This window comes from Gymnogyps californianus, chromosome Z (assembly GCF_018139145.2).
Source record: "Gymnogyps californianus isolate 813 chromosome Z, ASM1813914v2, whole genome shotgun sequence".
Lineage (NCBI taxonomy): Eukaryota > Metazoa > Chordata > Aves > Accipitriformes > Cathartidae > Gymnogyps > Gymnogyps californianus.
Window position 1 is genome coordinate 80,994,951 of NC_059500.1, and position 15,386 is coordinate 81,010,336.

At 42.5% G+C, this 15,386-nt stretch overlaps 1 protein-coding gene across 1 annotated transcript in view; it reads left to right on the forward strand.

The window, feature by feature from the left end:
• Positions 1–13,679, forward strand: part of KATNAL2 (katanin catalytic subunit A1 like 2) — a 32,796-nt gene extending 19,117 nt beyond the window's left edge. Inside the window, exons 12-16 of the mRNA XM_050913106.1 lie at positions 1,386–1,477; positions 3,372–3,482; positions 11,815–11,977; positions 12,959–13,061; positions 13,402–13,679. Of these exons, the coding sequence (XP_050769063.1) occupies positions 1,386–1,477; positions 3,372–3,482; positions 11,815–11,977; positions 12,959–13,061; positions 13,402–13,541 (609 nt within the window). The 3' untranslated portion in view covers positions 13,542–13,679. The remainder of the gene's footprint in view (positions 1–1,385; positions 1,478–3,371; positions 3,483–11,814; positions 11,978–12,958; positions 13,062–13,401) is intronic.
• The last annotated feature ends 1,707 nt before the right edge of the window (positions 13,680–15,386 follow it).

A 15,386-nucleotide genomic window follows, 5' to 3' on the forward strand; every position in this document is an offset into this window, starting at 1 on the left:
CAAAATGAAAAATCGTAACAGATTGCACTTGGCAAATGGCATTACAAGCAGTGTTAATCTCCCTTGAAATTTAGGCAATGTCTGCAACATAATTATTCTTCGTGTGTCCTTTGTCCTTTAAAATGGCACATTTTTCTTCTGACACTCACCTCCTACGTTATTGATCCTCTTGACATCTGTCTTGGCTTCCTAGAAGTTTCCCTTCTGGGAGGAGTAGGGATGGGACAGTCTGCTTCTTGACACCATCATCCAAAAGGTTTTTGTGAACGTGCTGCAGCATTTGCAATGATATTGAATTTGTGGCATTTTACCCCTAGTTGAGTTTTTGGCAGGATCCAAAAATGAAATAACATTGTGGATCAGGACAGCTCTAAGAAAAGTATTGTGTGAATTTATATCCTAAAATCACGTGAGGCTAGTGCAGGAGTTTTCTGAAGTTCTGTGAAGTATACATGGGTTTTGTGGTCATTTGGAGGCATGTCCACTCATCCTGTTTGCCTCAGTTCTCAGCTGTATTGGTGTGATTTTATATTTTAGATTTGTAGTAAAATTGTAGACTGGTCATGGACTACTTGTGACTCTGGGCAAATAATTTAAACCCTGTGCTTCATATCCAAAGTGTAGAAAATAATATATATCTCTTAAAATTTGTTTTTTTAAGTGTTCAGATTAACAAGTGCTGGATTAATATATATTGCTAGTGATATTTATTTAAAACCTCAAAGAACACTTCACTGAAGAAGAACCAACAATATGTTCTTACTGCTAATATAAGCCTCTCCCTGTTTACAGAAAAATAGATGAAACTTCTTTCTCCAAAGGGCAGACCCAGATTTTTTGTGTCAGCTTAATCCATTTTTTAATCTTGATTGTTCAAGCAGTTTAGGTTTGTTTTCACCAGGAAAAACAAAAGGACCGCTTGGTTCTTATCAAGAGAATCAGTCCGTTTTCTTTCATTATGGTTTAGCTGAGTTGTAATTTTTTTTTTCTCAAATCTTTATTTAAAAAAAACTACAAATGGAGCAACAACAAAAGACGAATGTTTAATCTCTGATAACAATTTAGGAGTTCCCAGAATCCTCTGAGGGATCATTTTCTTCTATCCCATTATTCGCAGGGTACTCTGATAGGATTTAGTCAGAAAGATTTACATATAAAGACAGGATTACAAGGCTGTGTTCTTTATATCTCCTTTACAAACCTTTCAGAATTTGAGAGGATTCAAGGACCCTCAGCCTACCCAGAGCTTTTTCCCAGCAGATATCCCTTTTTGTCCTAGAAGTTTGGAATGTGGGTGCTGTTATTTTTCTTCCGTGCCAGTGGCCCTTAATGCCTTTTTGTGTTAGTTCATCTTTTCTTTCACATTTACTCTTCTCTCTAAACAGGTTTTATTTGAGCTTGCCCGGTACCATGCTCCTTCCACAATTTTCTTGGATGAGCTGGAGTCAGTTATGAGTCAAAGAGGCACTGCTTCTGGGTAACTGATGAGACCACTTGCTATGACTTTAGGAGAATATTTGTCCCTCTTTTACTGCATCTTTTCAATAGTGTGTGTGTTCAGGTGCTGACCAATGTTTAATCATAGAGTGTACCTGTTAGAAACAAATCTTAGCTAAACTAAAGCCTGAGGCTACTCTATAAACTTCAACAGGAGCATGATTGGGCCCCTGAAAGACTTGTCTTTGAGATTTTATGGACATTATAATTACTTTGAGTGATAATGGTAATTTTCTTGACTTTTTATTAAGCAATTTTTCTTTTGTTCTGTTGTCAACTTTAGGAGCCTCGCAGTGTGTTATTGTCAGAATGCCTGTCAGCTCCGAAAGTACCGCTTCATGGAAGCGTTGCATACGCTGTGGGGATTTAAAGAGCAAGATGTAGTGGTTGTTTCATTCCCAGTAGATGAGATCAGTAGAGAAGCAAGCGTGAAAGACAGGTTGTGTGAAGATTAGCAAGGGACTATGGGTCCAGGAAGACCGTGAGGAGGAGGGAGGTGCAAGAGTGTATAACCATGGTGGTGTACTTTAAAATAAGGGATTTGAAGTGGAAATAAAGGCAGTGGGGTGGAAACAACAGAAGACTTGTTAGAGGCGAGTGAGAAGCAGCTGATTCTGTGACACTTTGGACAGGCTTAGGCATAGCAGGGTAAGATGGAGTGTACACAGTGGAATGGCATTTTCATTAATGGGACAAATTTTGGTGGTGTTGTCAGTACTTCAGCTGCAGGAATGGGAGGATGTTATTATTGTCATCCATGGTGTAGACAGTTTATAGTTAAAAACAGATTGAAAAGGTTAGGGATGGGGAAGAAGCAGGAGAAATATAAGAATATTGCTGTAACCATTAGGAGCCCATTACAGTCGATTTTATGTGCTGTAAATTATATGCTCACAAAGATGTGTAAATAGAGTATGCCATATCGTAAGGATACAACTTGTAATGATTGTCAGTTAATAGCTATAAATTATGGGCCAAATTTTGCCTTCATATATATTTTTAAAAGCTCTCATTAACATCACTGGATTATATATTTTAATAAGGATTTTTATCTAAGATTATGTAGTTATTTCTACATATCCTTATTAAATATTGACTTGGCACCGACGTGTGGATGCCTTTGCAGAAATATGCCATTAAACCTGAATTGTAGTTCTTACCATCTAAGGCCCTGATGTTTTCTCTGGGTTTGATCCAGGAGTTTCCAAGAACTTCACATCTGGGACCAAGAGTTCAAATTGGTTTTCTGCAAAATTGGTTGCCTGGATCAGGGCCAGAATTCTCAGCACTTTGCTTAAGTTCCCCTTCTCTTTTTGAGGAAGGATCCTTTCTGTGTGGTCTCTGCCCCATTTTTAAATGCATTTCAATTCGGCGTATTTTTCTCTTTGCTTTTGGTAGAACAGTTTGCAAATTATTGAATTCAGTAGTAGGTGTATCTTCTTGTGGCCACTTAAAATTCACTCACAGGAAAATGCTAGTAGTTGCCCTGAATAGGTAGGTGTGTTAGTTATTTAATGGCAACTATCACATTATAAAAATTCTCCTACATAGATCGATCAATCAAAGCCTTAGCTGTTTTCCAGTAAACATCAACGTTGCGTGGAGATCAATATAAAGAAAAAAAATAAAAAGAAATATTTTCTTTGGATTCAGTAATAGTGAATTCTCCTCACTTTAATGCACTGAAAAGAGTCCTTTTAAGTAACCATTAGAAAGCTTGATTTTAATGCTTAGATGTTAGCTAATGGAGCTTAATCATGCTTTGAACTGGGGCAAAACTGTGACAAGGGCTCAGTTGCTGTGAATGACACTGTATAAACAAAGATGATTACTTTAATGCACTGAGCAAATAATATTTCTCTGAATCTTGGTAGTGGTGAACATGAAGGAAGTCGGCGGATGAAAACAGAATTACTGGTGCAGATGGATGGCTTGGCCCGATCTGATGATCTTGTATTTGTTTTAGCAGCTTCCAATCTGCCATGGTAAGAGATCCAGAGAGTACATTTTGAATACATTTGCATGAGCTTCTAAGCACAGATAAAGATTTTATTTAGACTTCTGCAGAAAAGCCTTGATATTTGGTTAAAGCATTTAAAGATTAATTTGGAGCTTTTACTTTTAAAATCTACAATTCTTGCTATTTGTGCCACATGAGAATAATCCGTAATAAAGTCAACATATGCTGGTGCTACCAGCTGCTAATATTTAAAATGGAGTATTTGACTTTATAGGCAAGTTATTTACTATGTTTAAGCTAAGAAGGGTTTCAGCCTGGAACTGTAAGGTGCTTAAAACATCTAGTGCTTAGAAGGATACTCCACAAATAGGAATGTTGGATTTTATTGGTATCATATGTGACTTCTGAGGGACAAAATTCTTCGGTTTCTTTAACATAATTTAGAACAAAAGAATAAACAGTTTAAGATCGGAACTAGGGCACTTTGTCACGTTGGTTCTCAAAATGGGCAGGATATGTATTGAGAACGAGACAGACAGGAGAGGATGAGGTAGGGAGGTAACATTTGTGGTGTAACAACTGTGAATGCTCAGGGGAGTCCAACAGACAGCAGAAAACGGCCAGCTCGTGTGCTCTCCTTGAATAGCGTCTCCCACGGCCGCTGTCAGAGCAGCATGTTGATCTGGCTTGATCATTCATCTGAACTAGTGTAGTGTATCTTTTTCTTTCATACAAAACATTATCAAATAGTTGCAAATAGTACATGGGGAAAACAAAGGCTGTTGCTTAAGCACAGTTATTTTTAACAATCTGATTTGTAGCTCATTAATCATTTTCCAGAGTAGAAGCCAACACTTGTACAGGGAATTGAAGCACATTGATGATGGGGTTGGTTTTGAAGTTAGTTTTCATAGGTCTGGAACTAGTCTGTGGATTTCTGCTTGCCCCAAGATTCCCCCTGTCCCTGCGCTACCGATCCATGAAATCTCCAGTGGAAGATCATATTTTCCTACAGAGAAATCTGTACATTGAAAGCAGAGAGGGGAACCTCAGCAAAGTAAACTGGAAGTTATCTGTTTGGTGAGGGACAGTCTTGGATGCAGATGTCTGGAAAAAAAGATGAGTTAGGCATAAGAAGGGGTTTTTTTTCTTCCTTTCCCTGAAGTATACACGAAGCAGAGAAATACAAGGTGTCTGCTGGGGGCAGACTGTCTGAATGGCTAATGTTTTTGCAGCCTGCTGGTCACCATAGCACTGAGGTCTTTCTTGATATCCATGTCCTTAAAGGCATGCAGACCTAAGTGGGCCTATTCACCTCTCACGTATAGAGGTGGCCAAGCTAGGAGTCTGAAAAGGAGAAGACAGCGGTCCTGTTTCCAGGGAACTTCAGACTGTGGTCTGGGAAACGTTTGGTGGAGCCCAATGGCAGGTTTTCCCAGGAACGACCTTGTGTGAGCAGCGGCTCAGCAGCATTTCAAGTGGCGATGCTTGAAATTTGACTGAAAGGCACGTTGTTCATTGACGTGACGCTCGCCCAGCTCTGCAGCGTGACAGCCACAGAGCAGGGCATCCAAAACCGGCTGGGAGCAAGTGAGGGCTCTGCACCCACAAAACCACAGGCTTCATTCCTGGATTGTTTTTCACGATTAGTGATTTTTGGCTGATTGTCATGAAGTTGCCATAGGGAAACGTGTTGGAAAAGCCTGTCTGTGTGACTGGAGGGCTCCGGGCTGTGATCAGCAGGCTGTTGCTGGCCGTAGGGAGTGTCCAAGTCTGAATGACACAGTGTGTGTATCCACAGCTGCTTGCTTTTGAGTACTTATAAAAAAGCCTCAACTCCTAGTGCATATTTTGTTTTGTATAACATACAAATGCACTTCTCGGTCATGACACACCACCTAATGTTCTCTCACAAAGTTTGTGGTAGTGCTGTATTCCTCTCTTCAGCTTATCCCCTTTTTGGCAGGCCTGGCTGAAAGGCCAAGGGAACAGGCAAAGGGAATTAAACAACAGAAGTGATGTCGGTGCCTCAGAATTGAGGCCCAAAGGTAATATTTTCAATCAGTCTTATGTGGCCTGTAAGCCTGGCCCATTTCAAAACATGTTGGTGCTGAGAAGCCTGAGTCCTTCAGAGACGCAGGAGAATGTGGGTCCCCAAGTCTCCATGGCTCTGTGGACGGCTCGGCCATACGGTATTTCCTACACGATGAACAAAGGGATGTTTTACCCCAGTCCATCATCTTTCACGAACTTTGTGGGCAGTGTTCACATGCCATAATTTTGGCACCTAAGGTAGAAGGCAAGTTTCCCCTGCTATCAGACAGTCAGCAGCAAAACAACGGATGCAGCAATTCAGAGCAATTCAGACACCCACAGGGGTCCGTGCTGTTTAACATCTTCATCGACGACTTGGACGATGGGACAGAGTGCACCCTCAGCAAGTTTGCAGATGATACAAAGCTGGGAGGAGCAGTTGATAGACCAGAGGGTTGTGCTGCCGTTCAGAGGGACCTAGACAGGCTGGAGCAATGAGCCCGTAGGAATCCCATGAAAGCTCAAGTGTGGGTGATCAAAGACTGGCACAGGTTGCTCAGGGGGGTTGTGGAGTCTCCATCCTCGGAGATGCTCAAAACCTGGCTGGATGTGGCCCTGAGCAACCTGCTCTGGCTGACCCTGATTTGAGCAGGGGGTTGGACTAAATGATCTCCGAGAGATGCCTCCCAACCTCAGCCATTCTGTGATGCTGTAAATCAAAGCAGGGGCCTAATCTAGGTACCATGAGAGTAATTCAAAGTATTTCTCTCTTCTGAATGTAAGAAAGCCGAAGGGGAGTGGTTTTCTAAGTTAGGCACAGAGGCACAGCTGCTGCATAAAACCAAGCAGTGTGTTACCCTTCAGTATCCCTCATTAAAATCAGATAAATTAAAATAAATACCTAAGAACTCATTTGAGAATTACACAGTTGTTCTTCTCTGATGTAAAGGCTGGAGTTTCTGTCCATCATGGGAAGAGATCCAGTCCGCCTCCTTCTACAAGCCTGTCTTTCCCTCTACATTTTCTTAATGCAAAACCTTATGTTTCCCATACAGTCAAGGAAGGATGCTTCTGAGAGCCACCAGGCAGACATCTGACCTGCTGAAATTCAAGTGCCAAAGTGGCAACGTATTCAGAGGCTTTCATATGCCTCTCTCTAGGGCCTGCCCAGGGCTTTCAGACTCTCTAACTAGGAGAATGGCTGTGTGGGCACCTAAAATTTATGTAGAAATTAAATGTACAAGTTAGGCTGGTTCCTACCCTAGCCCAACAGTGCGAGTACAAAACCATCGCTGGCTTTTATAGCCATAATAGTGGAGTCTGTGAGTTGGTTTGGGGGGGATTTATGCCTTGGACAAACTCATCAATTAAAATCAGTACAAAATCTCCACCCCGTTTTGTGTTACAGTATCTACATGAAAGGAACTGAGCAGAATTTGATTTAATTATGTTCCAGTTGTGTAAGAAAATGCTGAAAAATAAATAGCTACTGTGTGTGTGAACAGTTAAGTCTGAAAGAGAATTAATACATTAATAATCCATTTGTCTCTTTATGGTTCGTTAGTAATACACTATAAATGTTTATGTTATTGTAGCAGCATTACCCTCGTAGAAAGAGAAACTCTGAGCAGTGCATTGCACCTTTCTGTGGTCTCTTAAATTATCCTGTGAGTAGCTAAGCTTCACGTGTAATGCTGCAGCATGGCAGTATTCAAAAGGATCAGATGTCTTTAGAGGATCCACGTCTTTCTACTCTTGCACACTGGTTTGAAAGGAAAAATTGGGTATTTGAAACCCACTGAGGAAAAGTTCAGAGATGGCAACTGGTCTGAAGTGTGGCTGGTGCTGGATCTAGGGATCCTGGAGCTGCGTTAATGTAAGCGTGAGGCTGACCTCTCTCTGCATGCTTCTGCGGAAAGAGATTCCTGCGTGTATCTTGTTAACATGTGTCTGCCTTATGCAACTGATAAACTCTTTCTGGAAAGTCATGCAAAAATTACAGAATACAGTTTTGAATGTTTTACGCATTTGATTTTAGATCATTTTGCAATTCTGAAGTGCTAATTTCTGCAAAATTTCTGCTTTGGAACATCAAAAATGACACAGCTTTTTTAAGGTAAATCCAAAATGACAAGATTTCTATTTTGGGGGAACTGCTCCCACATAAAGCTGGCAATCTGCGTTGGTACGAGGGTGGCAGCTGAGCCGTTGTGAGAAGCCAGCTCCCGCTTTCGAAAGTTTTATACCTGAGAGCTTAGAATTTCCTTTTGGATTTTTCTCAGCATTGCTCGTGGGCAGGTTGGATTTTGCCTTCTCTTAAGCAAATCCAACCTATGAGTGTAAGGACTAGGTTGTCTGGCAGAAATGTGCCTGCTGCAGAGAATATGCTTTAAGATGTGGCTGAGTGTATGCTTACAAAGGTGTTTTAGGGGGATGAAAAGCTAGTGAAAGCTATGAGCATCTTACATTGAGGTTCACAGCCTCGAGGAGTTTGGGAGTATCTGCTTCCAGAGAGGTCGGTGGGGTTTGAACCCCCTTTAAGATCTCAGCTATATGTTTACAGATTATTTTTATGTGTATTATGCGACATTCAGTCCTACTGTAAGACCCCAGACTTGAGCTGCATAGAGATATTTCGTAACAAAGTTTCAGAATACCTAGTGCTACAGTCTGAGGTTATGGCTTCAGCCCTGTGTTCTTGCAAACATTTGGTATTAAGCTGGATTGCAAGAGATTTGTTTAACTTGGATATTTATTGATCATGAAAAAAATTAGTACCAAGCTGCTTTTAGATGAATGAAAAGAAGCCTAAACAAAGCTCTTTACGCTGTCCTAAGCTGCGCTGCAGCTATTGATCTTCCTCTTCAGCCAGTGTTTGCTGCCCAGCCTCTCTTCCTGCTACTCATCAGCAAGGGACTTTTATTGACAAATTACTTGTTGAAATGATTCAACGTAATTAAATAAAATAAAGGCCTCGTTAGTGAAGAAATAAAGTGATCCTTAACCACGTAGTGAATGGTTCCTAATGTTATTAGTGCATTTAATTCGACTTCCATTGCAGTGCTGCTTTCTTCTCCCTCCCCACCCTCAGGGTGGGTGAAGCTTTGGTGCAGGCTGACAGACTCTCCCCTTCTGTCCGAGCTGAGTCCTGTCGGAGCCGTGAGCACATGGCCAAGATGAGTTCGAGAAGAGGTGGGTCGCGAAATCCAAACCAGATCTGGGATTACCCTGTAGTGAGCCCTTTCCTTCACTCTCAGCAGTGCACGGTGTGTACAGTGGAGGAGAGCGAGGAAGGAGAGCGGAGGACGGTGTGGGGAAGCCCTCAGAGGAGCAGGAGAAGACGTGGAGTGAGAACAAGCCCACAGCTTGTGGGGGCTCTGCCGAGGCACAGGAGGATTGGAGGTGGGAAGGACGAGAAGCTCGCTCGTTCTTGGTGCCTTTTCCTCTAGAGCACTGCAGTGGTGATGGCACTAGGCAGGGATTAATTATGGACCAGTCAGCCCTTGTTGCTGTTTCTGGGTTCACCTCTGGAGTTGCTGAGGTCCCTTAATTTCTGCCTAAAACGCATTTGTTACCCTTCTCCCTTCTGGAAATGAAAATAGGTGTTTGTCTTGTTTTTCTTCATGAAATTTGGGAGTGATAACATGGCATGATGCCTCCTGATGTCAACCTGAGGGAGCCCTGAAAAGTCACCCGCTTTTATAGGTCCTGTACAGCTTTGTGTATCTCTTCCTGAGCATTTCTTAATACTTTTTATTGGCTGTTGTTTCGGAGAATATTTTGGTTGGCTCAGTGCTTATTATTCTATTCTGGTTAATGTCACTTAACCTTGCATTTGATCACTAACAAAACAATTTAGCAAACAACCTAAACACTTAAGATAATAAAAATATTATGTCTTTATTTTCCTCTTTAGCCAACAAGCAGGGTCACTGTAACCTTTCTGGATACACAGAGCAACTTCTGTGTATCAGCGGACTGCCTTACAGAACATGGCTAGGGAGCTCATGAAACTGTGATCTTGGGGGACACCCCGGGAGTGCTCTGAAGCAGGAGGGGTGATAGAAAACGTCATCATTTAGAGGATTTATAGGGTATTTGCAGAGGCTCTGGCTCTGGTTGTCCTTTGCCTGCAAGGGCAGTTTAGAGTACCTGCGTGGGCACCTCTAAAACCCTGAGAACTTTTGCCCCGTTTATGCAGAGGATGGTAATATGGGTAAATAACAGCCAAGGGGTTGGTCAGGCAGAGAGTAATTATTTCCAGCCAAGCAAAGCAATTTTGAGGAGAAGTTGAGCTGAAAAATACATTTGGAAGGCGAGCGGGGACTAACACGGTTCTTTGTCCATTCTGGGTGGGATCCTGTGCGAGAGGCATTGCACTGAATGTTGGACGGCATCTTAAACAGCCAAAAAATATCAATAATAATATCAATAGATCAACAGCCATTGATTAGCAAACCCTGGTATTTACTTCCGAGGCCTTGATCAGAAGTACTGGGATGGATCTGAGTGAATTCCTGTTGTCCTCCGAGTTCCTATTGATCAGGTTTTCTAATCTTTACTTACATTGCCCTTGGCTCAGTGCATGTGGAACAAGCTCTCCCAAACCGAGAGGTCCTTTCTGGGGAGAGGGACACTTCTGTTGCCGCTGAGCTGAGCGCCAGGCATGCTGAGGTCAGTGGAAAACCTAGGCAGGCACCTAGATGGGGATTTGGGAGCCCATTTTTGGTTTTCTTTATCATGTGTTATGCCAGTAGAAAACATTTGCTGTTAAAAAATAAGGACAAGTCACCAAAGGTGACAGAAATAAGCTCTGTTGTGTGTGCTACAGATCCATCTTGAGCTGGCTTTGAGCTCCCTGTAAATTAAAGAGGAGTTTCATTGAATGAAACTTGAATTGCTTGAATGTTGACTCTGCTGGCAAAAAGATTTCACCCAGGGAACCGGGAAAGGTAGAGGCAGGTTAAGTTAAGTGTACCTACGGTCCCAGACTGCAGGTGCCGTCCCCCAACAGCTGGCTCCTTCTGCTCAGCCGACAAGGGTGGAAATGGTGCTTAGGGCTCCTGATTTTCTGTCTACACAAGACACAGTTGAAGTGAGTTTCCCTTTGATGAGAGTTTCTTAGCAGGTATGAGGACTGACTTATATTTTAAACTGAAATAAGAAGTCTGTGACTGAATGGGGCCAGTAAAGAAAGATTGGCACAGCACTTGGAAGGATAATAGCTCGGAGCAGCTCCTGGAAGGCACTGGGGACTTAGGAGTGAGTAAATATTTTGTAGCAGCTATTTCTTCTTGAAAATTGTATGGATGACTGGGGTACTTGTAGACCGTTCCCATTACACAAGTGACAAGGGATGAACTGGAGCAGGAATTTGTATTCAGTTGTTTGGTTGTGTTACCGTTAGATGCAAACAACTGAAAAGCACTTGGGGGAAAAAACTAGACGAAAATGAACTGTTTGGATGCGTGTCAGAGAGGAGCTGGCGTGCCGGGCGTAGCAGGACTCTGATGCTTGATAGAATCTGTGGCACTGGGAAGAAGGACTATTTCTAGATGGTGATGAAATGCATTGAGAAAGGAACAGAAAGAAACGTTCGTTTTTCTTCCAAGCTTCCTTTGTGCATCACAAGCAAGCAAAAATGAAGAGTAGTCCCAATCTTTTGTATTTTACCTTTTTCTTTTTCTTTTTTTTTTTTTTTTTTTTTAGGCGAAACACCTTTATCAGTGTTGATGTTGACAGCATCATGGGTTTTGGCTCACTGACACATTTATCCAGCCTGTCCATCCTTCACGTGATCCTTTTTATGAGGATATTTTCCTTTGTGGCTGTATTACATATAATTCGTAGTGCAGGAGCAGTCTCAGATCGACGTCTTGTTCTGCCGTAAACATGGCCCTCGCATCCAAGACCTTCAGTCTGTATTTCATACCTACTAAGCATCCCTTACAAAGTAGCAATTAATTAGTCCTGACGGTGCCCCAGACAGACAATTTGTAGTGTCTCCTTAATAGCAAAGGGAGAAAGGGAGAGGTTGTTACTGATGAGACATGCTGCAGATGAGTACCAGAGCCAGGGAAGATAACTATGACTTCTGATTCTTATTAAGCCTCATTGTCACAAGCCGGCATATCGCTAACACACTGAACAGGAATACACTGGATAATTAACTCTTTTTTTTTCTTTTTTCTTTTCAAAACTAGGTTGATGCAGTTACAGGTAGGGTTGAAAAATGTCAGTCCCTGCAGCGAGGAGCTTGCTGTCAACGCCATGTCTCCGCAACGAGACGCGCTGAGACGATTCCTCTCCTCCTTTGCTTGCAGGGAGTTAGATTCTGCCATGCTGCGGCGGTTGGAGAAGAGGATTTTGGTTGACCTCCCAAGTAAAGAGGCACGGCGGGTGATGATCCAGCACTGGCTGCCCCCTCTCAGCAACAGCGGAGGAGCGGAGCTGAGAACGGATCTGGACTACAGCTTGCTGGGCCAGGTGAGACAGCACCGCAGCCCGGACAATGCCCACTCGGTGCCTTTCTGGGTGGGAACCGTAAGCAAGAGGGACACACATCACCGACAGCGATGGGATTAGGTTGTGGCAGAAGAGGTCCAGAGGGTTGGGACGGCACCTCTGTATATCCAGAGCTGGGGGAAGGACCTCAGCACAGTTTGAGGCTCCAGGCAAAGGGAGACCAGTGAGACACGGGGCTGAGCATTTCCCCAGGCACGGACCTGGCCGTGGAGATCACTGGTTTCACACGGCTCTGCTTGCAAAATGGTGTATTCTGATCCTCTCTGTTGGGCCAACGTTTCAGCCTTAAATACAGGCAGACTTCCAGCAACAGTGTATTTTACCACTCTTCTCACCAGGCTGGGAGCACTCCCAATTCATCGGGGTAATGAACAGTTAATTGTGTAGGGAAGGTTTGTCACAGCTCCACTGCTGCGGGAGAAAAGAGCATTTAGACAGGGAAGAGATTCACTAGATAGATAGCAGGCTTTCTTCATTTAGCCCTTTGTCACATCCTAAATTCTTTGAAAGTACCTTACAGCTTACCCAGTTGGCCCTTTTTACATCTGTTCACAGAGACAATACTGCTCAGGTTTTGTTTCATAAATGTTAATACGGAAATATAGTTATTTTATTAACAGGAAAGCTGGGAACAGACACAGAAAGGCGGGTTTTATTTGACCTACAGAAAATTGCCCTTTAGAAAGAAAATGCCCAGTATTTTCCTTGCTCCTACAAGGTACTGTGGGCATTCAAAAAAAAAGAACAAGCAACATAATGTTGAGGGGAGGGTACACATAAAAATGTGTATGTGTATATATATATATACACACACATATAAACATATTTCAGACAGGAATAGACTTTACAAATATTTTATATAACTATATATGCTTGTAAATGCCGTTCCCGTCCGATTTGTAAGCCTGTAAGCTGTAACGTATCATTCTGATCCCGTCACAGGAAACAGACGGGTACTCCGGCTCGGACATAAAACTCGTGTGCAAGGAAGCAGCCATGAGACCAGTGAGGAAAATATTCAATGCTCTTGAAAATCATCAGCCAGGTACCACAGCTCTGAGGAGAGAATCCCATCTGGGAAATGCTGATCGGCTGCTGTAACTCTAGAAATTATAACGGTAACCCCAGCAGGTGGAGCTCTGTTATCTGCTTAGAAAAGTTTTAAACCGTACATTTCTAAAACACCTACCTAAGCTAACCTTTCTGAAAACGAGGCCTTTTTTTAAAGCTGTCAGTATCTGTGCTCTGTGCACAAATATGAATTTTTCTTTATCTCGCTAGCTTTATTCTTTTCTTTTCGTATCTTAAGTGTCGCATTAGGCAGGGACATAAAAGAATGTCTTTTGGTAATAATAACAATATTTAATCAATTCTCTTCTCTTTAGGCAACAGTAACTTACCCGTGATCCGATTAGACACGATCACAACAGCAGATTTCCTGGATGCGATCGCCCACACCAAGCCATCAGTGAAGAATCTAAGCCAGAAGTACACAGCTTGGCAGAGAGAATTTGAGTCCGTTTGAAAAGAGAAATCCCAAAAGACTGAAAATTTCCAGGACTTTTGCTATCCAAAATGGCATCGCCTTGCCTCTAAAGAATCGAATGGTGATGGGGAAGGAAGTGCTGTTGTTTCCAGGAAAGAGAATGCAGTGAGAAATGTCAAGGGGAAATCTTCACTTTCAAAATTTAATGGGGGGGGGGGGTTTGGTTATTTTTTATTAGCCGTTTTCATTGACCATTCGAAAAACACTCTTCATGGAAATAATGTAATGGCAGCTGCTATGTAATGAAGACTCCAGCCTTAATTTTATGTATAAAGACTTAAGAGATTGCTTGCTTGTCAGCCTTCATGATAGTTGTTTACAGGTTTGGGGTAGAACTGTTAAGAACAGTTAGACGATTAGTGTCATTCGCCCTTTCTGAGACTCACTAGAGCATCACAGTCAGCGTAGCTTTACCAGCAGAGACTGCACCCTTTGTCATGAAACATAAGTGACTGCTTTCAGTGAAATTCGGGATCTTAGCAGTGCCTTGTAAATTTGGTTAGTTTGTCATCGTTTTCAGCTGAAATCAAAGCCTTAATGTGCCAATTGCATTACTTTCCAGTTGGTTTGGGGTATTTCCAAGGTGGAAAAGGCAAGGGATTAGAGGAACTTGGAGACATTGTAGAACATCAGCAGATTTAGGCTAATCTCACTAGAAACTGGATTAGTCGTTACCCACTGGTTTGCAGCCAGCCATAAAATGCAAACCACGAGCCTTTGCAGTGCAGTGGCAAATACTAGCCAAGCTGGAGACTTTTCTGCTTATAAACATGGCCAGGTAAGCAGTCAGGACTGCCACGTGTCCTGCAATCTTTTAATTAGAAATTCCAATCAATATCAGTCATGTTTTCAGGCTCCCGGGTCTCATTGCTGCCCCTCTCTTACCCTTCCGCTTGCTTGGCAAGAGAGTTATCCTCTTTGCGGTTCTCCCAGTGTTTTCCTTGCGTGGTTTGTGTGCAGCTGCTTTTCTAAGAAGTACCACGGTCTCGCATGCTTTCCAGCATGCTCCGAGACCTCTGAAGCACTGACAGTCTCTTTTTTTTTTGTTCCAGCATCAGTCACGTTGTCAGAAGTCTTTAGGGGAAATGTCTTCACAGGATTTTGCTTATTGATCTCTCGCCTCCTGAACCTGACTCTGACTCTGGGCCAAAGGCCTCCCTGATGTACTCCAAGCAGAAACCAACACAGGTTCAGAATTGTTGGCATGAACGCTAGATGTGTGTGAATTTATTCAAAGCTGTAGGTTACAATTTATGAGGGCACACAGAGAGTACCTAAAGACGGCTTTTGTTCCTGGGGGGTTTATTGTTTGTTGTGTTTCTACTGCCGAGTCTACTCCGTCCGCACGTTCTGTCTCGGACAGAGATTAAATCTGAATGTAGGTAACCACCCACCAAGTGAGACTGCAGACAGACGCTCTTTCATGTGAGGAGAGCTTCCCGTTCGTTCATCACGATGATTTTTCTTAACAAGAACGAGCATGGCTCATTAACACAAAACTGTATTTTCAATAAGGTCAATACTCTGGTAATGTATAATTACAATCTAATAATTTAACACTCAGGAGCACTGTAAAACAACTGTAAAGGACTTTGATTATTACAGTTTGCAAATGGACCAGAAAAGCTATTTACCATCATTACAAAGTTGGTTCATATAGGGGGATTTAGCGCATAGGAAAAGCATTGCACGCTACAGAATTAAATTTCATTTTGCAGCTCTACTAACCAACTGTGTAAAAACTGGAATCTGTCCCCGTGGCTTGTGAAGGATTTTTTCCCGTAACATTAAAAAGAAACAAAAAAACCCCAACAACAGTGAAAT